This window comes from Ascidiella aspersa, chromosome 1 (assembly GCF_963924565.1).
Source record: "Ascidiella aspersa chromosome 1, kaAscAspe10.2, whole genome shotgun sequence".
Taxonomy (NCBI): Eukaryota; Metazoa; Chordata; class Ascidiacea; order Phlebobranchia; family Ascidiidae; genus Ascidiella; species Ascidiella aspersa.
Genome location: NC_139447.1, coordinates 6,286,745 through 6,313,541, shown reverse-complemented (window position 1 = coordinate 6,313,541; position 26,797 = coordinate 6,286,745). Strand labels below are relative to the sequence as shown.

Sequence of the window (26,797 nt, the reverse complement as noted above, 5' to 3'; positions counted from 1 at the left end):
AGTTTAAACAGCGTTTTTCTCAAACATTTTAAGGATTTTCCTAGTTGAGACATACCGTTCTAAAAATATCGCAATAAACCACTTTGGTCATACTACCATCCACTTGACTTGTGTAACCTGCATTCTGCTGCGTTCAAAGCCTTTTTCTCGAACTTTCCAGGAGCGCCTTGATCTCTTCGACGAGGAAGAGCAACAAGCGAAGGACGCTTGGAAGTTTCGCCAGCTTAAACATCAGGAAGCCATCGCCAAGCACTACTTTTCCTACCGCACAACGGCCCTCGGACAAGACAGGTGCCTGCCTCAGCTGTTTATTTTTGTGTAACGCCTTGGTCACCTGTTTGTACGTTTTTTCCCACCTGTGTTTTATGCATACTATAACCGTGTGCTCGATTTTCGACAACACGGAGCGACACTAAAGGCGCTTCATCAGGTTTTGCGAACTTTGTGCAAGTAAACAATTTTGGCAACCATTACAAATATATATATCTACATTGAACGTTTATATAAACAAACTGTATTATAGTAACAGGTAAAATTCAAAGAATAGGGTTTTTGTCCACTATTGTATACCTAATATCGGTATACCTTGCATCTTTTGTTGAAATTTCGGTAAAACTAAATTAAATAAAGAAACTTTTATAAATATAGAAATTACAAAATGAGTTAAACCAACAAATTTCGTTTTTCCAACCCCATTAAAATTTACGTTCGGAATAGGATAAATTTTGTCATGGAAAACTAAGGTAACTTAAAAAGCCCCAAATTTGTTTCCCATTATTTTACTTAAAGATTACTTATCAGCAGGATTAAAACTACCCTCACCTTTCTTTTCCATCATTAACAGGTACTTTATACGCTACTTGGTTGTAAGTAGACAAAATACAGTACAACTTTTTTTCGTCCCTTAAAAATTGCACAGCCGGAAAAATAACCCTTACCCTTCTTTGCTCGTCAATAACAGGTACTTCAGACGCTACTGGGTTATAAGCACAGCACCCGGTCTCTTCGTAGAAGAATTCGCCGACACCGACCTCACCGATGACGTATTGACCGTGCGGGCGCCCCAGAAAAAACCCCTGGCCCCCGGTCCATCGGGGTGCAGCACCCCTGGCTGGAGCGACAACTCGGCCGCCGGGACCCCGTTGGGGAACCCCACGCCCAAGGGACTTTACCCCAACACCGGGTCGGCGATCCCAATGCACGTTAACGGCGTCTCTTCGCCCTCCCCCCTTCAGCGGGTTTCGAACTCACAACCCTCGTCCTTGCCCGCGTCGCCCAGAGTGGCTGTTTGCGGTGAAAACGACGACCAATCGTCGAAGGACACGTCGCCTAATGTAAACGGTACCATTTCGTCGATAGCGCCGGCGACTCGACGAATGACGCAGGGAAAAGAACACAGGTATGATGTCACTATGGCATAAAATAATCTTTGGAGATAAAGTTTGCTACAAAGATAAGGATTTCGATGAACTTATACTATTTAGCTCGATTTTACATTTTATTTTTATAGCTTTTTAAATACAAAAACATTACTCACGGATGTTTTGCATTTTGTTTTAGTAATTATAAGTCATAGATGCATAAAATAATATCGAGCGCCGCCTGGGCTGTAATTGTTTTAAATTAAAATGCCGACAGCGACCATACCTGGCCTAAAATTGCTCTTCTGTTTTAATTGCAATTGATAATTAGGATATCCAAGCATGACTAAACGTAAATAAAATCACTCTTTAGGCAAACTGCTGACGTTGCCAATTGCATTGATTTGCAAATTAAATAAACTAGCGCGTTGGCGTTTATTGGAAACTTACTAGATGCTTATTAATCAAAAACAGCCTCTCTGGTAATTGTTATTCTTAACCAAGGTTGCCGAAACGTTGGTTAAGAATAACAATTACAAGAGGAGCTGATTTTGAATAATATTACTATGCCTGGTAGCAACAGTTTATAGTTTACTAGATGCTTGTTTTACTAAAAGCTTACCCTCACTACATAATTCCTGTTCCTACTACCGACCACGACTCCTAACATTTTCCCTCTTTTTCCAGGTGGTTCGTTTTTACGAGCGCCGAAGAAGTGGAGAACCTCATTTCGTCGCTAAACGGAAGAGGATTCCGGGAATCGAAGCTTCTCGCACGAATCAACGCGCAGAAAGATCACATCCTCGAATCGCTCAAACATACGCCTAAACTGATCGACGTACCTAAGGTAAAAATCCGCGCCATTTAAATAGCCCGCTGCTGTAGTTTTGACCAGATAAATTTCTAGGCGGCACCTAGCTTCGTGTGAAACATCTATTAAGTTAGCTCAAAGATTTACTTGTTTTGAGGTCAAAACATTCAACTCGATGTTAAAGAAGACTTGTTGTAGTTGTATAATAGTTGTGCCAAAAAGTATGCTGTTCTTGTTCTAAGTTTGATGTTGATGCCTTTGTTTGTGATGTTTATCGATCTAATGAACCCAGAAAGACTTCATTTATTTTTCTGATATACGATTTGTTATGTGCGTTTGTACTGAAAATTATCCAATTGTTTAGCCCTTATGGGCCAGAATTTACAATCCTAATTTAAATTGTGCCATACTGTAATCCAGTGGTTCTCAACTGGTGTGCCGCATGTTTCTCAAACTGGTGTGCCTACTGTAGGATACCATTTTTAACGCTCAAGGCAGTCAAGGGGGCCGACAGATATTTTAAATTCTTTAGGATTCAAATTTTTTGCTTTATTGGTGAGCTTCTTGATGCATTTTTTTGTGTACGGTAAAAGTGCGAATAATAGAAATGGTTTTATCAACCTTATTGCACAGTTAATGGGCTGTTTCAATCTCGTTTATTGTAACGTTACAGTTAACCACTCAGCAAAAATCAAGGGTGCCGCGAAATATTTATACCCGGGTAACCAAAAAAGGTTGCGAAACACTGGTTTAAGCTTCGAAACGAGATGTGTTCTAGTATAAGTTTTATTTAAAATCCGTATGCAATTCAAGCTCAGTGCTTCATTTTCTACGCGGATATTTAGCTTGTTTTACTTGTTTTTTATATAAGTGCCCTATTTTAAACAGTATCCATCTTTCCAGCTTCTGTCGAACGCGGAAAGCCCCCTCCCTCCCCTCCCTAAGAGCTTTCGCGCTGAATCGCTTGAACGATCGCTCAAGGATCAGATCCTGGATCTGGAGGCGAGAATCTGGGCCGGGACGCTCGGTTTTGTGCAGGTAAGGACTTGCCTACTGTTGCTTTTTGGACTCTAGTTTTTTGCAACTTGCACAATTAATGTGTAGTATAAGATTGCTACTGATTTTTAATACAAAACAGTCCTGTTGCATAAATTTGCAATCGTTTTTTAGGTTATAAACGCTATGGATATATTTTATGTCCGGGTTATATAAGAGAAACTGATGTAAAATTACGCATTAATATACAAAGAATCTTACTACCTCAAATTAAGTAGCGTTTGCGTGTTCTAATTGTGCTCTTACGCCTCTACTTCATTGTTCTTCTTTTTCGTTTTGTGTCTTAAAGCCGTTTGTTGTCTTTCGACCTGTGTTGTTGTTTTGGACAGGCGTTCTGCATCCTGGACTTGACGTGAACTTTTTAAATTTAGGTTTCTCAATTTTAATATTTGATTTGTTTATTACCATTTACGTTTTATTCCTCAAATTTTTCTACTTAATGTCTGTACTGTTTCCGTGTTTAGTCAGATGTACTGACGATGCTTTTGCCAGCGAAATAACACATATCTTTTCTAGCATTAGTATTGCTACACCATTGTTATCTGTGAACTATCATAAGTTACGGTGACATTTATTTTGCAAATTCCAAATATAACACATCCAGTGCATCACTGGTGTAAGCTCACGTCAACTGTCCTTTTTTTAACCTTTGAAGGGTTTGCTTTTTGTGTTTAGGTACTTAATCTTGTGTTTAGGTACTTAATCAAAAAGCCTGATTGACCGTTATTTTCACTCCAGGTTGAAGATCGCGAATTATGGAGGATCAGCATCCAGGAAGGAACGCAATACAACGGAAAGATTAAAGTTGAACTTCCAGATCTCGTGGAAAGTGACGACGGTAAATATGCGTTTTTTAAAAGCTCAATATAAAAAATCGATAATTTAATAAATCAAAAATCCTTCAATTCTACAATTGTTCTTTCGGTAAAAAGTGCCAACGTTTCGACCATCTATTCGGGCAATCTTCTTCCGGGCAATATAATTGCAAATAAAGGCGAAACTTATATTTATATATACCAGACAAACAATAAAAATTGTTAGATATAGGTGGTCAAAACGTTGGCACTTTAATAAATTTTAATAAAACTTTAATAAAACTTTAATAATAAAAATTTTCCGGAAGAACAATTGTACAATTGAAACAATGCCTGGCAGCAACAGCATATTCATAAAAATCCTAATTGCCTTTTCTTGGTCGTTTATACAGAGTGAATTAAATGCTGCAAGTTTTCCGGTTCGTTTTGTTGGGCATATTTTTGTTTTTCGATAAAATATGATGCGTTTTAATTTGGGAAATTTTATTTTATTTTTTTTATTAATACTATGTTTTTATCCAGAATTGAATTTTTGAACACTTTTTTACGTTCGAGTCATTGCTGTTATTTATTTGCATAAACTGAATTTCGTTTTAAAAGAAACCAAACACTCAAATAATTAGTATGCGGTATGACATCATAATATACCCTTCGCCATATAACAATTGCTAAATTTTAAACGATAGCAGAAAGTCCTTTTAATTTATTCTGTCAGCACAACACAACTTTTAACTTTTCGACACAATATTGTATTTTTTCATGCGTTAAGGTTGTTGTCATTTTCTTTGCAAAGTAATTTCACATACAACCGTAAGGCTCGAAACTTTTTTCTTCTACTTTCTACTTATGACTGTGTTCTAACTTTATGGTTGTTGCAGAAAAAGACGAATCCAAGAAAACGATCTGCCAACCTTACCTGCGATTCCCGCTCGCCGATATGACAACTAATGGCGACGAGTCATCCGACCATGAAGCAATGGATACCGACTCCAGTAAATCAAAGCTTTTCATACAATGAAGTTTATTTATAGCAATAGTCAATTTGAAAAGCCGAGTGGCTGTTCGAAACTCTTAACTACTATGTAACCCTTAACTGCTGAAGAACTTATTTGCGCTCAGTACATGTAAAACTTTGAAGTTAAAACGACGCACATGTAAAGTAGAGTCCTACTTGTAAAACTTGAAGAGTTGAATTTTGTCTGCACACAAGCTATAAATCAGGCCAACTATGAATCTATAAAAGGCATATAAACAAATTAAACATAGTAATATCGAGCACATAGCTTTTAAAATCCGTATGAGAACTACTGTTGGTGCATCGAGGGAGAGCCAATGCTCTAATGCAGTGCTCTTCACCCTTTTTTGGTTTGGTGAACTTTAAAGTTTTTGTGACGAACTCATGCACCCCTGTTTGCTTAAAAGGTAAACTGAGGTAAAAAGCGATATGAAAAATCATTATGCTTACCAATGTCATCATGTTAATTAAACCGAGCGGAGCTGCTAAAGTTTTGCACACTGTCAGCGAGAGTTCGATTATGGCTGCAGGCTGCTTGCGCGTACTACTGTTTGTCGTAAAACAGCATTCAATGTCAAATATTAATGGTTCTTTAAAAGTTTGTGATGTACCCTTGTAAAAACCGTTTCGTACTGGCACACCCCATACGCTTTTTGGTGCACCCTAGAGTGCACCGTGCACAGCGGTTGAAGAGCACTACTCTAATGCTCTATATCTAAGATAACAATTACAACAAAGCCTGTTTGTGGACTTGTATGTGTAGTAGGTTAACGAAATGTTTATTTGCTGCAGCATCACCCAGCGTGCGTCACCTCGCCATCGCCCTTTACGTTGTTGAGAGGGGAGTTGACCGAAAGTACATCAAACCCCCGCTGGGTGAGTAAGCTTAAATGTAGTATTTATGGGTGCAACCTGTGACTGCTATTAGCATCGTTGTTGCGTAATGTTGTCCAAGAGTATTGTACGGCTAAAAATACAAAGTAATACAGATTTTCTCTTTATTTTATGTTAAAAAATACTTCTGTTACAAAGTCAAGCGTAGCCTTTGTCGAAATGATTGTTAGCATCCTATAAAAAATCCTAAAGTGTTCTGAATCAATCCAAACATGTTTGCAACATAGCACTAGCAATCGCTTAAAATATTTTTGTTGACTTTCGTGGCAAAGGCTGTGCCGAGGACGCTTCACGCTTGACTCGTTCCAAGCAGACCAATGAGGACGACTCTGAGGAAAAGTCGAGCACAAGCGCCGCCCTACTTCTCAGATGGGAGAAGTCATTGCTTCAGTGCACGTCAGTTTCCCAGGTAATGCTGCTTGTTTGGCCTTGGTGTGTTTCTCGCAAGTCATATACCGCACTATGCCGCACCAGCCACTTATATGCCGCACTGAATCGCTTGCTGGATAAAGTTTAGCGTCAGTTCGTTTTTCGTTTTAGACCGTCCCTGTTTGCTGTAATTTGAGTCTTATGAAACATCGTACGTTAGAAAAAGTTGATTTTCGTCAAATTTAATGCGAAACTGTCTAGTGTGTTCTGTATCTTCGTTATACTTTCGTTTACAAAATTTTTAAATGTACTTAAGCTGATTTTTTACTTTTTAGGGAAAAAATGTAGATAAAACTTTTTTTTAAACGTGACGGAATTCATTTATTCCACTCACGAACTGAAAAGACCCGCTAGGTTGCAACACAAATGTAGCTCTAGTCGTGCTTATAAGGACCATCAATACAAGTATGTAAACACAACTTCTACGAAAAAATTGAATTAGTAACCAAAAACCTAATTTAAACTTTATTATTTCGCCATTTAGTACTATTACAAAAAATTTAAGCACTCTTTTGAATTCTACGAAATAAAAATTTATGTTAGTAATTATACCAATTTTTTATTTACCAATTAAGGACTATTTAACACACTTTCAACTCTAAAGAAAAACCTGATAAAACAACTTCTTAGATTTTCCTCCACCTGTCTACCCTGGAGCGCTGCATAATGTGGTCGCGCTCAGTTGTGAACGCCAAGTGTCGCATCTGTAGAAGGAAGGGCGACGCAGATAAAATGCTGCTGTGCGACTCTTGCGACCGCGGACATCACATGTATTGCCTCAAGCCCGCTGTTAAGGTCAGTCTTAGTTATATATTTCGGCTAGGTTGTTAAGACATGATGTTTTCGCTTGTAACGTCTTCGATTTTTCAAGCTCTTACCAAAGTGGACGACATGGTCCAATTTTAGCCTGTCATTATTGTCACTTGGAAGTTGTCTTAATTATTTCGCTTTTTTGTGTACAGCAGCCTTAAACCTGACTTTAAGTTGTTAGTCGTTTGGCTTTTGGTACAGTCATAAACTGAAAAAAGCCTTGAACTTAGTTAAGACATGAACCTTGGTTTGCTTGTAACGCCCTTGATTATTTCAAAATCGTGCGAAAGTGGACGAAAGGTTCCAACTAGTCAGCCACAATTGTCACTTTCAAAATCTCATCTTAAAACTATTTCGGTCTTCGTATTTTTTTACAGGGCTCAGCCTTAAACCTGACTTCAAGTTATACTTTTTTGTACTTACAATTTTAAAATTCTATTTATGCAACGTCCATAGCACATAACAGCATGTGGCGCCTCTCTGTACATTAAAAACCAAACCATCATTTCTTTTGAAGTACCTCTAATCTATATGTTTTAATGATGGCGCTCTCTACAGTCTGTTCCCGCGGGAGACTGGTTTTGTCCGGATTGCAAGCCGAAAGCTGCTCGACTTAGCCCCAGAAAAGTGGTTCGGACCAAGAGCTTCTCGCAGGTGAGACGAAAATATAAAGTTCTTTGACAATTTTAGCCTCTTAAGGGTAGTGTTTCACAACCGCGGCGCTCTGGTGCCCCATAGATCGATACGAGCTTGTATCATCTTCAGTTAATATGACTGGGAAGTAATTTAAGCATCACTTATATAAAAGATGGGACGCAATTGTTGTGCTGACACCTTATCAACACCGCTGTACCTGTTCAACACCGGGAGTTGCTAAATAATTTTTCAACTATAGAAACTCAGAATGATAAAAATTGCGTCCCACCTTTTATAAGGGATAATTTTTACTTATCAGTCACAATAAATGAAGATGATACAAGCTCCTATCGAAATGTCTTAATCAAGGTAACGTCGATCTACTCGACCTTTTTGGCTTCGCAATTCTTTATTAAGCTACATTAAAGATCCATGCTTAGAGTAGCCAAAGCTAGTTTTGTTTAATACCCGACAGAGAACCATTGAGAAGCTCTATATTTTGTAAGATAAAAGGTAATAATGTTTAGGTACACTACGCGCAGATCTACAGATCCGTGCTGGTGTACCCATAAATATATTTGTATCGCAAAAACTCTTTTAATTACTTTTAAGTTAAACGCGTGGGTTGTGGTATTACTTGTGTGACGTTTAGCCCTATGGTTTAAGTTTAAATGCAGTACCTCGTAAGACAGCCAAGATCGAGCAGTCACATTAACTGAAGATGATACAAGTTTGTATCGAAAGGTCTTAATCAAGATGATGTCGATATACTCGCCTTTTTTGGCTTTACAATTTATTAGTTATTATCAAGCCAAATTACAGATCCGTGCATATTGTACCCAATACACATTTTAGTTAATAATGAATTAAGGCAAAAGGTTGAGTAGATCAATACCATCCTAATTAAGACGTGCGATACGAACTTGCATCATATTCAGAAGTCTTAAGTATAAGATGATGTCGATCTACCTTTTTGGATTTGTAGTTCACTATCAAGCTACTTTATGAAACTGTGTACTCACGTGTTATGGTGATGTTGTAGGACGAGAGTTCGGACGACGACGACGAAGAGGAGGAAGAAGAAGAAGAGGAGGAGGAGAGTGAGGAGGAGCAAGAGCAGGAGGAGGAATCCGCCAGGTCGGTGTACATTGTTGTGGTTGGGTTAAACCACTTTGATAACCACTGTTATAAAGGAAATATTCACCGAATATGTAAAATAGGAAGCTATCTCCCCGCCCCTAACACGTAAATGACGACAATGCTTCGAGCAAAATATACTTTAGGATGGCCTAACGTATATTTGGGAATATTCACTGTTCGGAAAACAAGTTTTTTGACAGATTTTTTTCTGTTTGTTAAAAATCCAACCTCTTTTTTGTTGTGTGTTCTTGTCGTTAATTTATTATTGGCCATACCTGTACTTAAAAGTCACTAATACTTAAATATGGAGTAAAATCTACTTTATTTTTTCACAAAAACAAGATTCAAACTTTTGTAAATTATCTGATTTGTAAAAAGGTCCGACTCAAAAATAAAAAAATGAATTAAAATGGTAGAGTCTGCCACACAGCTTTGGTCAAACAAACTAGTAAAGATGAAAAACAACAGTAGCGCATTTCCAGAATTGTCCAAAATCAAAAAACACAATTGTCAAAAAATAAAAAAACACAATTGTCAAAAATAAAATAACAGAATTGTCAAAAAGAAAATAACAGAATTGTCAAAAAGAAAATAACAGAATTGTCAAAAAGAAAATAACAGAATTGTAAGAAATCAAAAAAACAGAATTGTAAGAAATAAAAAAAAAACAGATTGTCAAAAATTGAAAAAACCGAATTGTCAAAAATAACAATAACAGAATTGTCATAAGTCAAAAAACAGAATTGTCAAGAATCAAAAAAACAGAATTGTCAAAAGTCATAAATAAACGGAACTGTCAAAAAATCAATTACCCTACTCTTATCTTGCTCTCAGTTCCCCGGATGAGGCTCCTCCAGGAAGAAGGAACCTCCAATACAAGATCCCACAGAAGCCTCAGAAGAAGGGGGGAAAGGGTAACACATCCGGATCAAGGAGTAAAGCAGGGAGCCAGGAACCGCCTCTTAAGAGGGAGAGGACATCAGCCCGAAAATCTGGTAAACATGTTTTTTTTTAATGTTTTGACTTATTTTCTAGCGTTAAGATTTAACTAACCATATAAAAATGAGTTTAAATGCGATCTATAACCATTTTGTTTTACTGACCAAGTACCACATATAAATGTTGTTTAAAGCACTTGTATTATTATCAGTTAATAAGACTAAAATATATCCAAACATCACATATTAAATAGCCATAATTGAAACATTAGTGTATATTTATAAAGTAAATCAATTTAAAGAAAAAATGTTAAATTAAAAAAAAACGTTTTTCCCTTTAAATCTATTTTAACGCCATTTTACTTTCATATTTTTTGGACCGAAATCAGCAGATTTCTGAAGTCTATTTTCGTTGCGACGTCAATTTATGACATCATGTCTCAAAAGATCTTGCCTAGCCTGATCGATGCGGAGCAAAAAATGGTCCGCAGTAAAAAAAGTCTTAAGAACCCCTGATCTATATCAATAGATAGAAAACATTCTTCTGGTGTAAACGAAGTGTAAACCGACGTTTCGGCAGCAGATACCAGCTGACCTCATCAGGATTAATTTAATTTCTATCTATTGTTATGCTGCCTCGTGGAGCTAACTCTATTAACAATCTATATGTATTTTATTTTTGCAGAAGAGGTGGAGCGAAGTCCGATGAGCGGAGGTAACCGCCGGAGGTCGCAAGGCGTTTGGAAGGACCTGGCCTCCTGCCAGGAAATCCTTTCTGACGTCATAAAGCACAAGGACAGCTGGCCGTTTGTAGAACCGGTCAACAAAAAGCAGGTAAGACACGGCAATAAATTTAAAGGTTTAAAATTTTTATCTGTGGTTTTAGTGCTATTTAACTATCAACCTGTTTTTGCTGCAAATCCCTTTGTCACCATGTTCACTTTGCATATTTATGTGTAAGTGTTTTATGACTAATTTAATGATGTAAATCTTCGTAAATGGCCGTATTTGTCGAATTCTAAAAAGGGTAATGTGGTGTGGCACCATATAAATACAAATTGTATTGAATCCTCGACAAGCTTTCGCACAACCGTGCTTGATTACCCTATTGATTGTGTAAGCATTCAGTTACTTTCGGTCATGCACCACTGACCATTTGGTGCCTCGACATTGTAGTTGCCCTTATCGACAGTTCCGGCGATTTTATTTTGGCAATGATGTTAAACTTACGGTGACGTGTTCTTGTTTTAACAACAAGTCAAACTCATAGTTAAAAACATGAGTAAAAACAGGATCAGACGTTTTGTTTAAAGGAAAATATATTTCGCCAAGTGGCATCATCAGTTCCTTAATTCGAATGAATATTTTCCTTTAAACAAAACGTCTGATCCTGTTTTTACTCATGTTTTTAACTATGAGTTTTACTTGATAATATACGCGTCAGCGGAGCAGTGATCGACTGGCTAAAACCTGCTGCCGATGGTTTTGGATTCTATGAAGATACACCCTCTTGTTTTAATAACGTTGTTTTGCATGCGTTTACATTTATTCGGATTAAGATATGGATTCTCTTGAGTAAGCCCCACAAATTCCTGTACAATGATAAAGACTTCGATACACTAAAAATATACAGGATTATTTGTCGTGGCTCGGAAACCTTTGAATCCAAGATGCTAAAATCTATATACGTTTTCTTGCTACTTAGCTCGGAATGTATTAAGTTAGGTTACTTTTTTGTCCTTCATGCGTAGCTCGATATTATTTAAAGAGCACCTTGCGGCTGCCTTCTTCCTAGATTAGCTAACATTGTTTGTTGAACAATATTTATGGTAATTTTTTTAGGCATAAAGGTGAGTAAATCAACTTTTGAATCTCCTTGTCCTTAATTATATTCAGGCAATGCGTTTTTTGTATTTCCACCCTGTTATTTAACTGTTAAACGTTTATTTAAGGTTCCCGACTACTATGACATCATAAAGAAGCCGATGGATCTTGGCACCGTGCTCCGTAAGATGAAAGAAGTACAATACACCAGCGCAAGTAAGACCTCTTTTAAATGCCCTAAAATTTATTCAGTAGAACAAAAAGCAAATAGATTTTGCCCGATGTCCGTTGGTACGTTGCCAAAGACGTTTTGTCTTTATCAAGATGATGTCAATTTACCTTTTTGGCTTTCATATGCATTATTAACTACATTATAGTTCCGCGCATAATGTACCTACTAGATTTAGTATAACTTTTACATAAACCTTTATTTCAAGTTGAGGTGCCTCTGAACGCAAAATGTGTCGTTTTAACTTCTCACGTGCCTGAGTGCTTTCGTTTGCCCGCTATTAAAACTATAAAAAACGTAACCCTTGTGTGTTGTCTCTCAGCGGACTTCATCGCCGACGTGGACCTAATCTTCACCAACTGTCACCAGTACAACGAGGCGCGCTCCGTGGTGGCCAAGGCCGCCACTCACCTGCAGATCTACTTCGACTCCAAGCTGCACAAGGCCGGCCTATCCCAGCACCGAGAGCCCAGCCAACCGGCCAAGAAGCGTAGGACCTCGTAGGGCCGTTCACCACCATTCCGTAGCCTTATGACGCGCTTTAACCGCAATCACAAGTTAAAGTGGCTGGCCGACGATGTTTCTCCGCTGCCTTTGTTTGCCTTACAACTCGATTTGCGGGACCCTTGGATTTTCCTCGCAGTTACTGAAGGGGCCCGTTCGGTGTGTTTTGGGCCGGGTTGTTTACCTGACCCTCCTTTTTTAGGGGGAGGTACACCGTTTTTGCCCCCTCCCACACCTTCGTTCACGTTAGGGTTCTTGTTAGGAAGAGAAAAACAGTCCCTGTGTTCGACTGTTGGCGCGAAATGTTACGGCGACACGCGTGTGTCGTTCACTTGTCTGAAATCGGTGATAACTTTGTTGTTCGCTTTAACGTCAGTTGCCATTAAAGGTGCAGTTCGGAACAGCCCATAATTAAACGGTAACCTGACTTTTTGTCCGAAAACACATGCGTAGAATTTTCTCTTTGCCATGGAATGCGATCGCGCACTGTTCGTTACAAGTTAGCTGAGATCTTTGGTCTTCTATTATTGGTCGCTTCGTTTAGGCGTGTGTGTTCTGAATATAAGCCAAGACAACGCCTGTAAATTATGCGGTTTTATCAGTGCGTTAGTGCTAGCACAAATCCTCATCATCGCCTATTTAATGTTGGATGCTTTCTTACGACAAAAATCAAGTGGTTATTTCCGAAATACTACCTTGTTCTAGTGGCCTTAAATCGTTTAACCTTGGCTTTTCGAAAGCGTACCGTAAGAAAACCCCCGTTGTTAACATGAAACATTTCGAATCGCAAAACTTTGATCGTTTTCGCAAAGTTCGATTTACTCTTGAGTAGATTTTCAGTTCCCTTTTGCCGATTCTATCGTAGAAAATTTGCAGGGCGTTTACCACATTCAGTTCGTTTTCGACTTTGCCCACTCGGTTGCTGTGTAACAATCCTTTCCAGTGTCTCTTCATCCATTCCTTTCAGTACGTTCGTTTCAATAAATAGCGGAATTGTGAACCGTTCCAGTTTGGTCTCTTCGTGGATTTGAAAGTTGAATGAAGTGTAAGTGCTCTGGATTTTAAAAGTTTTTTCCCCTAAGGTAGAATTTTTAACTTTCGGCCAAGTCTCTTACACTTTCGGTGGAGAGAGTGCTACAGTGCAGAGGGCGCTTTTTCCTGCAAATATGCCAAACAATCGTGGAAACATACAAGAAAGACATGATAGATCCGTTCCTGGAAAGAGTGTTTACGATACAAGCAAGCAAACGTGTAGAAACTCGCCCTTGTTTTTGCTTAACTTTGTACTTTTAGAAAAATAAATCACGGGCTGAATTAAATTGCTTGGCGGGCCGTATGCTGCCCAGGTTTAATATATTATATAGTGTCAGTATTTGGCTAATTTCCGAAATTTGACGATCTGGCAGAAATGTTGACGTAAGATACTGACCAAAATCAAAGACAGGAAAACATTTCTCAAAACAGTGACGTTTGGACATCTACACAAGTACACCAATCACGAAAGTTTGTCACAGATAAATGCCCGGCACTGTATTTAAGCCCATTTGATAAACTGAGAGTATTGGTGGCGAACCTACAACCAATTAATATAAGTGTTTCAGCCATGTTCCGCAGTCCAACCCACGGCTTTCTGCCAGTAAAGCCATTTTTTCAGGAATCAGTAAGTAAATTTCGTAGTTTTATTACCCGGTTAAAATGTCGTTTGCGCCGTTTCAATGAATTAAAAAGCACTGCGTGACGAATTTGGTGCTGCGTCATATTGCGTTTCTGTAAACCAAAAATCCAGGTGTTATTATTGGACTTTAATTTGATCGATCGCCCATCCAAAATCACTGCTGCTGATAGGGTTTAGATTGGAGTAAAATATGGCTCTTACTGTAGTAATCGACATTTGTTTAGAGCAGTGGTTCTCAACCGGGGTGCCGCGGAACCCTGCTGGTGTGCCATGTCTAATGCTCCAGTGTCCCGAGAGAAAATAGTAAAATAAAACCAATTTAAGTTCCTACGTTGTGTAGAATTGATGTGTATTGTTCCAGTTCCGTTTATTGTTACATCCCAGTGTTACCCACCAAAAATCTTGTAGGGGTGCTGCAATCTATTTTTTATTTCTGAGGGGTGCCGCTAGTCATAAAAGGTTGAGAAACACTGGTTTAGAGGATTTCAATCAATAGTGTGGTTAGGATGGGTCAGTTTGTTGGAATGTGAGCTGTTCCTGTAGTAATAGCCATTTCTTTATAGGCTTTCAATCAATATTGTGGTTAGGACTTGAGTTGGGTTAGATTGTTGGCATTGGTGTGTTGCTATTAGGTTAGAAATGTGTCTGGCTAATTAACTGCACCAGAGATCGTGTGATTTTCAGGCAAGTGTGATGTTATGCGATAAGAATTTTGCGTCGTTTCCTTGTCGCGCTTCCTAAGCGATGAACGTGACTGGCTGGTAAAGTCAGGCAGTGAGTCTACCGAAAATTGAATTTTCGTGACCTTACTCGCGCTACTGTTTTTATGAGACACTGGAGTGTACGCCGCAAATGTTTACGGATGCGTCTTGCTCGACATTAATCATGGCCAGAACCAGTCTTGTATTGCGCCTTAATCGGTGCGACTACGGATGTTTTTTCGAAAAGAATAAAGGTTCACACAGCACTTGATAATAACAACAATTATACTTTTAATGCTATAAGCAGCCTATTTTTTTCTTCGGCTCGTATTCTATTGCATAGCAACTTCCCCGAGCTTGCAACACTGATGCCATCAAATGTATCAGCATTTCAGACTACTTTCGTTTGATTTTCACAAACGCAAATACTAGGCCCTTCTTATCACGTTTACAACAAAAATCACTTTCACAAAAACACAGGTGATATACAGAAAATATCGAATGACTATAACGTCAGTTAAAAATCGTCCATAAATATTAAACATCTGGATAATTTATCCCAAAAAAATGCATTTTGTGCAACAACTCTTCTGCTTTTTGTTGTCAAAACACGCAGACGCTCACATCTCGAAAACCGGAGTTACGTTGCCGGCACAAAGTACTTTTTCACCGGGCATTTTCCAGAAAGTTTGGTCGAAGCTTTCGAGACCACTCCAAGGTCCCGGCCGAGTGCGGACACGAACGGCTGCCCGGGCTCGTCCCAGTTTTCCCTCTGTCGCAGCTTGACCGTGTCAACCAGCAGCAGTCGCCAGTTGCGCTCACCCAAGTCCAGCGAGTCGTACTCGAAGCCGAAGAGCTGCTTGCCGTAGTAGGAAGTCAGCACGTCGTTGGCGCGCAAAGTCACCTCGTCGGGGTTCATCGATGCGTTGCAGAAAGGCGATAGAGGCATGTTGATCGCTCTGAAGGTCTCCTTTGCGCTTTTTCTCATCTCCTTTGTCGTATTTTCCTTTGTGATTTTCTGGCAGAATTGATCACAGCTGAAAGTTAACTTTTTTCATCTAATTATGATAACAGTAAACCGGGTGCTTTCCGAAAGGCTTACCGAATTTAGTCGGTTTTATTGGGATTATCGCACAAGTAATTCAAGGCCAAAAGAAACTTCCTGCGCTGAGTTTTAACTCACCAACTATTGGCAAATCTGGACCGTCGCTCTACCGAATGACACTAAGTAATTAATAGTAGGCCAATGTGTTCTGTTATATGTTTTGTCAAGGCGACACTAAAGGGTTAAATACAGCAACTCAAGTTGTATAATAAATTTTTAAGTTTTTAAAGCTACGCGCGTGCACTTTTATTGAACTAATATGCGTGACGTATCTTTTAAAAGGGAATGTAAGAACTGAACACTGTTCAATATACACAAACTAACCTATCAAGAATACCTTCTGGCTGTTTTAAATAACCCATATTACATTAAATGTGATTTATAGAGTTATTTTTGCTTTATATATAATAGTAAGTAGCGTTAGTAGCCTACTATAAAGCTGCCATATTCCTACCGGCAAGTAGCTTGCGAAAATGCTTTCCCGTGTCCAATCTTGAATGCCCAGGTCCTCGCGCAGCCTTCTGCGCAGCACGTAAAGCCGGTCGATCTGGCTATGGTGGAACATGAAAGCCGGATCCCAAGCGGCGAAGTTCACCGTCGGCATTCCGTAGTTGCAACTACTGAAGTTGTTGTAGCAGAAGCAATTGTGGATCTGCGTAATGGCAATTGTCGGCATTTATTTTATGTAGACCATGGCTTTCAAACTGGAGATTCACAGTGACCCTTCGACAGTACAGAAATAAAGTCATTTTAAAATGACGTAAGTCCCATTCAAGCTATTTCCGAAATAACTTTATTCTTTTGCAAAAATAACAAGTCAAGTCCCATGTAGTCAAAGTCATCAGCTGCCCAAGTCAAGTCATTATTCATGCAAGTCAACTTAAAGTAGAGTTATTGACATAAAAATAAACGTTAAACTTTCAAAATTGGTAACATTACCTCAACTAAAAAAACAAACATAACGTATAGCAAGCAAATTGTTTTACCTGCAAACACTGAGATAAATAAATACATTTTATTAAAAAATGTTTTATGAAAATACCTAATTTTAAGCTTAAACCCAAGTCATCTGACACAATGAGTTAAGTCCACGTCAAATGGTTTTGGTCGAAAGACTTTGATCAAGTCAACATGCACTTGAGTCAAGGCATTGGCTTTAGTCATTACAGTGATTTACAAGAATGTAGAAATTGTAGATCAAAGGTGCCAACAGACTTAAAATAACGTTACTTTTGCTTGCTGAGCTGCAATGAAGTTCGTGATGTTAAAAAAACAGCGACCACATATTTCGTTGCTTAATGGACCAAAATGTAGAGCTTTTTAGTGTTACGCATCTTCTGATCAATGTTACATTTTAGTGTACGCTATCGCTTTTCTATGATTACTATTGGAATATGCTCTTTACTCATATCTGCGGGGGTCCACAAAGCTATCTAAATCGGCATGTTGGTCCACCGACAAAAAAAGTTGAAAAGCCATTCTAAACTATATTTGGAATCTGTCTTTACTCATATTTGTTTAAACAGATCACTGCTTTAGTACCGTACTGCATTTAAAAGGCTTTGGTAATTTACTACCCCTACAATCGGCTTTGTAACTTAATGCTTCTTCAAAAATATATGCATATTATGCATTCAATATTTCAGGTGGAAATAATGCCAAGGAAAAAACATTCCATTAAGGTTGTGTTTATACCAAACATCGGCCTTAGCCTACTATATATATATAAACTGTTGCAACCAGACATAGTAATTTTCTTTTTTTTCGTACTAGCGTTCAGTGTCATTTACCCTGACGGAGGCGATTTAAAAAGGTTGTTAAAACGTTGGTTAACAGTTACAATTACCAGATGAGCTGTTTTTGATTATTGTTGTCCTTACTATGTTGTGAGGGTTATCTTCCATCCACGTGTCCAAGTAGTAATAGCTGTCAACTGTTAATGCTCTTACGAGGCCCCGTAGGAAATAGGCTTGGTTTCTGTATGAGACAACGCTGATGCTTCTTTGCGAGTATCTGTGTTGAGAAAATATTGTTCGCACTTTTACTATACACATGATAGCAAAGTAATGTTTTTTCATTCGCCTAACCCCCAAGCAGGCAAAATTAGCATCTGCAATTCTTTTCTTTTTAAATTAAAACTAAATATTTTTGAAATAACTAGAAAATAACGAAAACGTAATATATAGCAAATGAATTGTTTTATGTGCAAAAATTAATATAAAAAAAACTATTTTTTTTAAATAAAAACACATCATTTTGACCCAAGCCATTTGTCCAAACGACTTAAGCCATGTCATTTTGCCCAAAGTTTCATTTCAAGTCGAGTCATTGGAAAACAGTGACTTAAGTCAAGTCACAGACTTGAGACATTACAACACTGAAAACGTTACGACAAACGATAGAACTTGTTAAAACTCACAATGGTCCAGTGATGTTTTTCACTGGTTTGTGTCCCCGTATCAAGGAATGCCTGAACGGGTTGTCAACATAAGAGTCGGACTCTTTGTCGTAGAGGGTGAGGTTTGTAAGAAGTTGGGGGGGAGCGGTCCATTCGGGGTCGGTCCAGTCCCAGTAAGGGATGCCCATGCTCTTGTTTCGCATATACCTGTTGAGTCCTGGTACGGAAGTAAACGTGTAACTAAGTTAAAGCGTAGTAAGAATATCAAAGCCCACGCGGAAGTAGGTATCATTTTAAACGTTTTGAATATAACATAACTCTTTATTTATATCAACACATTATGTGAAATATAAAGGTATTCGAAACGTTTCAAATGCTACCTACTTCTGTATGGGCTTTGATATTCTTACTATACGTCTTACTACAACCTCCAAACAGTATGTTCCGAAGTTGAAGCAATTGTTCGACTTTTTTTAGTTTGATCACGAATATATCCTACTCAGTGCGTTTATTTTGTTAAGCTGGATATTTGTTTAGGTTGAGAAAAAGTTATAATATGACAAAATTGCAAAGACCTTAAAGATGTGTGCAAAGCGCGAAAAACGGCATTTATATAAGGTATAAGATTTAGTATTCTAAATAGAGTTTAACTCGACACAACGATAGCCTTCAGACAAAGTGTAGAATAGTTAAGATTGACAACAGTCTTATTTTATTGGCGATAAGTTTCTGATGTATTTTTATACTTGAAAGACAGCTGCGCGAGGCGTCCAAGTTCGCATTTTTATGAAACCACCCAAAATTGCGTACATTTTATTTGCTGTAAAAATAATACGTAAATCCTTTGATTTGATTTGGAAATAAAATAAAAAATCAAAGCACTTATTTTTAAACACAAGCAAATTAATATACACTCATTTAAAACAGTTAGTTATACCTCTTTCGAGCTGAACAACTATCAACCGATGCCAAGTTAAAAATCTCAAGTCGCTATGAAAGCTGCAATGTCCATTTTTGTGGCCCTCGTATTGTTTGTTCCATGGACAACGGAATGGCCAGCCATGCCAGCCGACAATGTTCTGCGTTAAATAAATTAGGTTGATCAGTATGATGATGACTGATCAATGATCCTTGAGTTCAAATCTTTTAATCACAAACTTAATCAGACATACAATTATTTTCAGAATTTTTTTGTAAACTGTTGCACTTATATATGGTTTAATAAATTTATTTTGAATAACAGCAGCCATCCATTGCTTTCGATTTTTTTAACGGGTTGGTTGAGTCAGGTAAAAAGGCTTAGTTTTTTATATGTTATTAGATCTTGATTAACGGATTAATTTTAATCAGTGAATTTCAACCTGTGTTACACGTACCACTTAAACCCGTGGTCGGCAAACGCCGGTCCGCGAGGAGTTGGTTACCGGTCCGTAGCAGGGTTGTAAGATTAAAATTTTATTGAAAAACGAACTTAAATATCCTTATTTTGAGAAGCTGGTAAGAATATAGGAATTGCTAATTATGTTATACCAGTGTAATTTAAGAAAAAAACGTAAAGGCCTAAAAGTTTTATTGAAATGAGCCGCGGGCTGGGTTAAACTAAATTGTTTGGCTGGCCTGATGCCGCTCGAGGGTTTCAGTAAGTTCAATAATTCTTAGATGGGAGAATCTCTTTGCGGCAAAACAAGCATAAAGTTCGTATTGAAAGTTGTAATTAATTTTTCTTTCCTGAACATTTGTTGTTTTTTGAAGGCCGGTCCGCGACAAAATTTTAGTTTTAAACCGGTCCGCAGTGCAAAAAAGGTTGCCGACCCCTGACTTAAACGATACGCGAATAGAGGGAACTACACTACCTGTCCCAAGTTATAACAATATTGCGGCTGGCGAACGATTGGAAGTTTTTTTTGCCACATTAAATCGACCTATTAATTATCGTTTTGCATTTTTTTTAACTTTATTGAACCTAACTAAATTTGAAAGAAGTGTTTCTTTCAAAACATTGTGGTGTACGCAGCGACAGTAAAGAACCACGGGTTGGTACTTGACAGGCAATGTTTGACCACTGGTAAGTATAACAAAAACAAAACAAATATCTCGCTGTTTCAATATTTTAGACACAGGAGGAACTAACTCTAACGCCTTGGTTTTTAAGGAACATGGAACAACTTGACGCCCGAATGGATTAATACACGCAACTGATGACTCGTAACATGTTTAAAGTTCAATTACTTTTTGACCCCCAGGTCATAGCCAGGGTAACGCTTCACGATAAAACGTTAGGGCTATATATAGGTTTAACGCTAAAGCTTATTGCCTGTTCATGAAACGACAATTGCGCACGAAAACACTAGAAGAAAGTAATTCCCTATACAGGCATTTAAAATCGACAATATTTTGGATTAAAACTTTTCATTAGGTGATATTAACCAATCTTAGGTTAGTTATTAATTACAAAATGGCGAAACCCAAGATTTACTGCCACAAAAATGGAATGGAGATAATAATATAAGTTAAAATAACCTGCCCTATAGTATTACTAAAAGTGCATGTTTTATATTACAACGGTATGCAGGCATTAAATAGAAATATTTTTTATCCTTACGTCGTATCCGCTTAGGGATCTGTCTTTCTTAAACTTGATCATGGCCTGAATCAGGTCTTGAGTTTCTTCCTCGGTGAGCTTTCGTAGGTTTTTTCTCAAGAAAAAATCTGAAGGCAAAAGCGATCACAATTTTTACGTAGTGTTCATCAAATATAAACCAAGAACAATTTTGGTACGAAACCTTTTTTTCGCACCAATTGTGGTACCGCAATTCTATTTTAAGGGTTGTTAATTATTCTTTTATTTAATGTTGATTCGGATATTTTCTAATGCTCATTATAAGGACACTGCTTTAATTGAAATTTGGAGGACAGTTAACGTCGTCCGTCTGAAAAGCCAGTGAAAAACAAAGATCAGAGAGCCTCTTCAAAATAAATACAACAGTAAATGGTTTACATGGCTTTATTTGTTTTATACTTAATAACTTTGATAGAGGTTAGTTTAGGAATAAGTGCATAGCGTGGTCCTCCATCTTTACAGTTTTCAGTTATAAACTGAAATTGTTTATAATTCGTCCACAACGGAGTAAAGTGCAAAATAAAAACAACAAACAATAGTTATCGTTCGCTATAATATGCTAGTGAAATTAGTTCAGCAAATGTTGTTAACAAGAAAAAGTTTGAAATCTACTTACGCTTCGTTACTTTCGAGCACTTTTTGCTTTGACTCCCGGCACCCACGCATTTGCCAGGTTCAGTTCTCTGCTTGCTTTTGCAAGATCTTTTTCTTGTCTGTAAACCTCCCCATTCCGTTTCCAGGCAACTGCTCCAAGCGTTCCACTTTGACCAAGTGACTGCAAAAACAGCAGCATAGAAACGTTAAAATACTAGTTAAAGCAAACTTTGTTAAAAATTACTTTACCTTTTTTCACCCCTATAGGCATGTTACAAGTAGCCTTAAAAGAACCAACTGACGCTTTTTCCACTTACTTAACTGTCTTAGTAACCACTTATAAAAGGTAAAAATGATTTAAAATTCTATAGTTGTGTTTTCGAAACCCTATTGAAACCTAATCCTGTGTTACCTTTTTCGCAGCCTTTTCCGTCTTTTTTCAAGACATATCCGCGCCTGCAATTGCAGCGACAGCAATGGTCTTTGTATCCGAGCTTTATCTGCTCGCATTTCACCCAGCAGAAATTCCTGTCTGTTGAAAATATTCACAGTGAAAACAAGCCTGTTTAAATGCCATTTTAACCTCGCGGTGATTCCCAAACTGTGTGTCGCTGCACACTAGTGTGCCGCGAAACTTTTTGTAATTTATTTGTAAAAATAAGTTATTAATGTTACCAATGGCATACACGCAAACATTTTAGACTAAAATACGCATTATCCATTACAAAATTAATAATATTAAGACATTTACATATAGTTATCGTGTTACATGGGGGTTTGTAAAAACTTCTCTATTCTTGTTCTGCTAAAAGTGTGCCACGAAATATTAAAGATTTTTTAGTGTGCCGCAAGCTAAAAAGTTTTAGAACCACAGCTTTAACGTGAAAGAACTCTTTATACCTGGCTTTTTATTGCACTTGGAGCCTTTGATCACAGACACAATAGAAAACTTTGCCAGGGCAGCTTGGTCTGTTTCTATGGCGATTTCACCTTCAAAATCTGAGCGAAAGAATTGATTAAATAAACAGGAAAAAACTTTGATATTGCCTTGAATATAGCAAGCTAACCTGCATTGTCGTTAAAGTTGCCACTTCCGAAAAAATTAACCACTTCCTCAGCTGCAAAAATGTTAAAAAATTGCTGCAAAGCAAAACACGCAAGGAAAATCTTCATACCACTTGCTTCGTTGACAGTTTGATTAAATATTTCGTATTTTGCTTATGTATCAAAATTGCGAAACTGATCTTTATTATATAGAGAGTTGTTCTGCTTAAAGAAGCAGCGCTAATCGATTCATATTTTCGATTGGCCCTGACTCAAAGAACGAACCGGCGGTGACGCTTTTGCCTTCAGACTCCTGAAGTCTCGCAATTGCGTGTTCGTTAATTATATTGATCACGAACGTCGACTGACTTCAACAAACCAAAGTCTGTTGTCATATATAAGACTGTATGTATAGTCTCTATTCTATTATTCGGCAGGGTTCTGCGAAAAAATGAATGGGCGAACAATTACCGTGCTTTGTGTAAAACGCCTAATTGTATTTTCCGAAGGGGGCATTCTTTCATCCAATTTGTTTAATCTACATTTAAAGCAGGAGTTCTTAAACTCGGGCTGCGTGAATAGAAGCTCCCGCAGAAAATTTTCCAGGGGGGGCAATATGAATATATACACATAACTTCTGCACCTTTGATATAAATGTGTACATACGTTTTTATATGAGTAGAAATTTATATACAAATCAATATTATTCCATTAGTAACTTTGTAAAACTGAGTAACTAAATATGAAGTAATATAATTATAAACAATAATAATAATCACATTTTGAAATTTTAGAGGGGGTGCCCCCCTCCCCCCTTGCCCCGGTGGAGGCGCCCATGTTCGTGGACGGTTTGCAAGGGGGCGCAAAGGAATCTCCGAGAAAAAGGAGTTATTCAATAATAAGTTTTGCTAACTCGAGTATTTTTCTTTTTATCTCTTTTTAACTGCTTTTTAGTCGTGACTAACACACATTATTTTATTCCATCAAACGCTTAATCTATTCCCCTCAGTGATATTAATCGATAGATATTAGCTCCAGTTATCTAAATAAGGCATTGTGTTGTCAGAAGGAATCGTACCAGGCCATTTCGGGAAAGTAATAGTTTGCCAATTTACTATACAAATATAACAATTTGTTTTTTTCAGTCTAAAGAACACAATCGTATATGATGTGCTGTCTAAAATCACTTTTTTTGGATTGGCAATAAAGTTCCACTTGACAATGTACAACTCACCGCCATACAATTGGTTATTTTCACGGCGCGGCCGAAAAAGGTAAAGAAGCCCTAATTTAAAAGTTTTAAACCATTTTTTATCTTTTATCTGACACTACACACCGCTTCTCATATGTTTGACAGTGATAAAGAGAACATTTATTGTTGTCTGCTTCAGAATGCATTCTTAAAGTAATTTACAACTCGGAAAATTAAACTTTGCAAAAGTCAGAAATGCAGCTTTCACACATGGTATCACTTTGTGTCAATTCATGTTGGTGTTTATAGACACATATACAAATTTTACAAGGAAAAATATCATGCAATATAACTGCAGTAGCTGCAGCATATAGTTATTACCAAAGGGTAAACGTGCGATTTTGTTGTGTGTGGCATTGTGCCGAATATGGGCTGGGTGTCATATAGGAAGCTACGAACCCGACGTTTCCTTTGACACATAACATGAACGTCTAGTTCGACGTTACGAAAACCTGAGAAGTCACGTACGTTATTTCCGATGAAGCCTACAAAGGGCCTTAAAGACCAAATAGAGAGTGCATGACGTATCTTGATTACCAGCGAGAAGTCGGTAGACCACTGATATTACGCCTGTTCGTGGTTAAATATTTGGGAGACAGCAATGCAGTCTCTCGCTTACATTACATATCAATGTTTATAGTGTAAATATAGAGGACAAATTAGCTAAAACAAATTCGTTACTTTATTTACATCTTGCACACGATGCATTCGGAAAGGCTTAACGAAAGGCTTTTTGACACCTTTCACGGATGTTGTTTTCTGGATTCATTTCTGGATTTCTGGAAAACAAATAATGCTCGTTTTTATTTACCTTAAAAAATAATTTAACCATCGTCTTACGTTTATTTTGTTCTGCAAAATCTTTTGAATTTGGTCATATATTTGAACACCTATAAAGCTTTTCTCAGGGTCAAAAAAGAGTTTGTTAAATCTATCAAAAGAAAGATATATATGCGAAAATCTATTTTTGCGTAAGTTAAGCAATATATTATTATATTCATATTGCTTTTTTCTGCCAATGTCTGCACGTTTGTACTGCGTGATCAAACTACGACCGTTCGCAGTGAATCTATGACGTATGTATGCAGAATTGTCCGAAGACCGAAACCACAAGCGTCTTAAAAAAAATTCAATCGAAGAAAAAAAAACATGGCGTGCATTTAGTTTGGTCAAACATTGTGGCAAGAATTATATATATATGTACATAAGTCGCCCTTACCAACTCAAAAAATACCAACGTGCGTATACGAGCAATTGAACGAATAGACGTAGTTTGTATATACTTTTTTGTGATATAAAACACGAAAACACTAGTTTCCACGAAAAATCGAATCATGCGATTCGTAACTCATCAGGCGCCCTTTATGCAAATGAGCTAAATTTTGCCCGCCTGTTTCTGATCGCTTTTGCCAAATATAGTCTAAATATGCGAGCAATCACTACTGGCCTCACTATGTGCAATACGTGCACCAGAAAAAAATGCTTTTGAGCTAAATTGCCAGGAAGATACTTTTGTATTAAGTAGCGAAAAGCATGCTGTGTGCATAACAAGCTTTTATTGTAACCTGCAGGTTTCCACATCACATTTAGCCTAATATACCGAACACTCCCTAAAATAATGGACAATGATCATCTTTATTTTTATTACAAATAATCTTCTCTATTTATTTATTTAAAACAGTTAGAACAAATATGGCAGTTGCTGCCAAATCTTAAAATACTATATAGAAGCTGACAACAACATCATTGTTAAGGGTAGGAAGATAAAATTGTAAAGAATATATGTTTGTCAGAATGGCTGACGCTAACAAATCGCTGAACAGATTTAAAAGGGATATGTCAAGATAGTCATTAGCTATGTTTGTATACATTAACACGATACCGGTAAAAGATTAGTCAATTTGTTTAATGTTCGTCTTAACAATAACAGATCGGCCGTGATGTCAGAGTACAACTGATTTCTTATAGTTGTCAAGTGACGTTATTTCCTCTGCTGCTATAGGGTATTATATTCTTTTTTTTAAAGAGTCATGACCACTCTCGCAAATTTCAGGAAGCACTTACGTTGCACTGTTATACTCATTTAATGGCACTTGTACATGCTTTGAGTCTTTGAAAAGCTTAGAAGCGACAGGAAATTTAAGAGGCCGCCGGCGCACTTCGCCAAGTTTACGTTTCGTTTTTTGGCGGTTTGGTAAGATTGTCGCTTTTGTTAATTCTCATTTTCTTTCATTATAAAGACGTTATGCTTCACTCTACAATACACCCAGTTAAGTAAACAAAATTGGTGCAATTACTCATTATTTACACTTAGGAATAATATATAGTCAAGTGTAATAGCGTTAATAAAGCAATATTGCGTATATGGAAAGCGCTTTTGGTGGTATATTAATTTTTATCCTCTGGTAAAACAATAAAAAACATCCAGCGTTGTCATGGCTTTAAATTAGCGCTAAAACGTCGTGGCAATAATGATTAGGATTTACAGACGTCAAAGCGCTAATAAGTTCGGATGACAACGAAATATTTTCACGAAAGAAAGCTAACTTGAACCCAGGGCGTTGGTCCACTTAGTAAAGATGGTTAGTTTTATCCTTTAACGAGAAGACGGAATACAGGACTCAGCGCCATACACAAATTTTCAACAATGGACGAATACAAATCCTAAATCAGAGATTTGAATGCGATACCATTTATACGTTCGCCAATAAATTTAATTTAAAAAAACAAAACAGAAACGTGTTTGTCCATTTTAGTTTTTTCATTCAAACTTCTTGATTTAAGAAGGTCCTGTTAGGTGAGTCAATATAACAACAAACCTCAGAAATTGAAAAAAAATCTCGATTTAAAGCATTCTATAAGACCCAAATGATGTAACGATATAGTCTGGTAGCAAAAGCGCCACCACCAATTCGTTTTATGAGTCAGTTAGCAAACGTAAAGACG

General features: G+C 37.5%; 2 protein-coding genes across 2 annotated transcripts in view; one reads left to right on the top strand and one right to left on the bottom strand.

The window, feature by feature from the left end:
* The window catches only part of LOC146166759 (bromodomain adjacent to zinc finger domain protein 1A-like), a 50,940-nt gene extending 37,484 nt beyond the window's left edge, over positions 1 to 13,456 (top strand). Inside the window, exons 19-33 of the mRNA XM_083384933.1 lie at positions 161 to 291; positions 962 to 1,399; positions 2,049 to 2,208; positions 3,076 to 3,210; positions 3,967 to 4,066; positions 4,922 to 5,035; positions 5,851 to 5,934; positions 6,225 to 6,361; positions 7,012 to 7,176; positions 7,750 to 7,845; positions 8,870 to 8,964; positions 9,802 to 9,962; positions 10,621 to 10,739; positions 11,858 to 11,945; positions 12,281 to 13,456. Coding sequence (XP_083241059.1) covers positions 161 to 291; positions 962 to 1,399; positions 2,049 to 2,208; positions 3,076 to 3,210; positions 3,967 to 4,066; positions 4,922 to 5,035; positions 5,851 to 5,934; positions 6,225 to 6,361; positions 7,012 to 7,176; positions 7,750 to 7,845; positions 8,870 to 8,964; positions 9,802 to 9,962; positions 10,621 to 10,739; positions 11,858 to 11,945; positions 12,281 to 12,462 — 2,205 coding nt within the window. The 3' untranslated portion in view covers positions 12,463 to 13,456. The remainder of the gene's footprint in view (positions 1 to 160; positions 292 to 961; positions 1,400 to 2,048; positions 2,209 to 3,075; positions 3,211 to 3,966; positions 4,067 to 4,921; positions 5,036 to 5,850; positions 5,935 to 6,224; positions 6,362 to 7,011; positions 7,177 to 7,749; positions 7,846 to 8,869; positions 8,965 to 9,801; positions 9,963 to 10,620; positions 10,740 to 11,857; positions 11,946 to 12,280) is intronic.
* Positions 13,457 to 15,478: 2,022 nt separating this feature from the next.
* Positions 15,479 to 22,757, bottom strand: LOC146166758 (hemocyanin type 2 unit a-like). The gene is made up of 10 exons (XM_083384927.1): positions 22,623 to 22,757; positions 22,456 to 22,554; positions 21,968 to 22,087; positions 21,578 to 21,736; positions 20,944 to 21,050; positions 19,279 to 19,420; positions 18,363 to 18,558; positions 17,824 to 17,956; positions 16,398 to 16,595; positions 15,479 to 15,856 (listed from the first exon to the last, which is right to left on the bottom strand). Exons 1-10 carry the CDS (start codon positions 22,726 to 22,728, stop codon positions 15,479 to 15,481), a joined length of 1,638 nt encoding a protein of 545 aa, XP_083241053.1. The 5' UTR covers positions 22,729 to 22,757.
* Between the last annotated feature and the right edge of the window lie 4,040 nt (positions 22,758 to 26,797).

Coding starts and splice junctions, on each gene's coding strand:
- LOC146166758 (XM_083384927.1), bottom strand. CDS start 22,728: ATGAAGATTTTCCTTGCGTGTTTTGCTTTGCAGCAATTTTTTAACATT. Junction 17,957..18,362: donor AAAAACATCACTGGACCATT/GTGAGTTTTAAC, acceptor TTCTCAACACAG/ATACTCGCAAAGAAGCATCA. Junction 16,596..17,823: donor AAGATAACCCTCACAACATA/GTAAGGACAACA, acceptor GCCATTACGCAG/ATCCACAATTGCTTCTGCTA.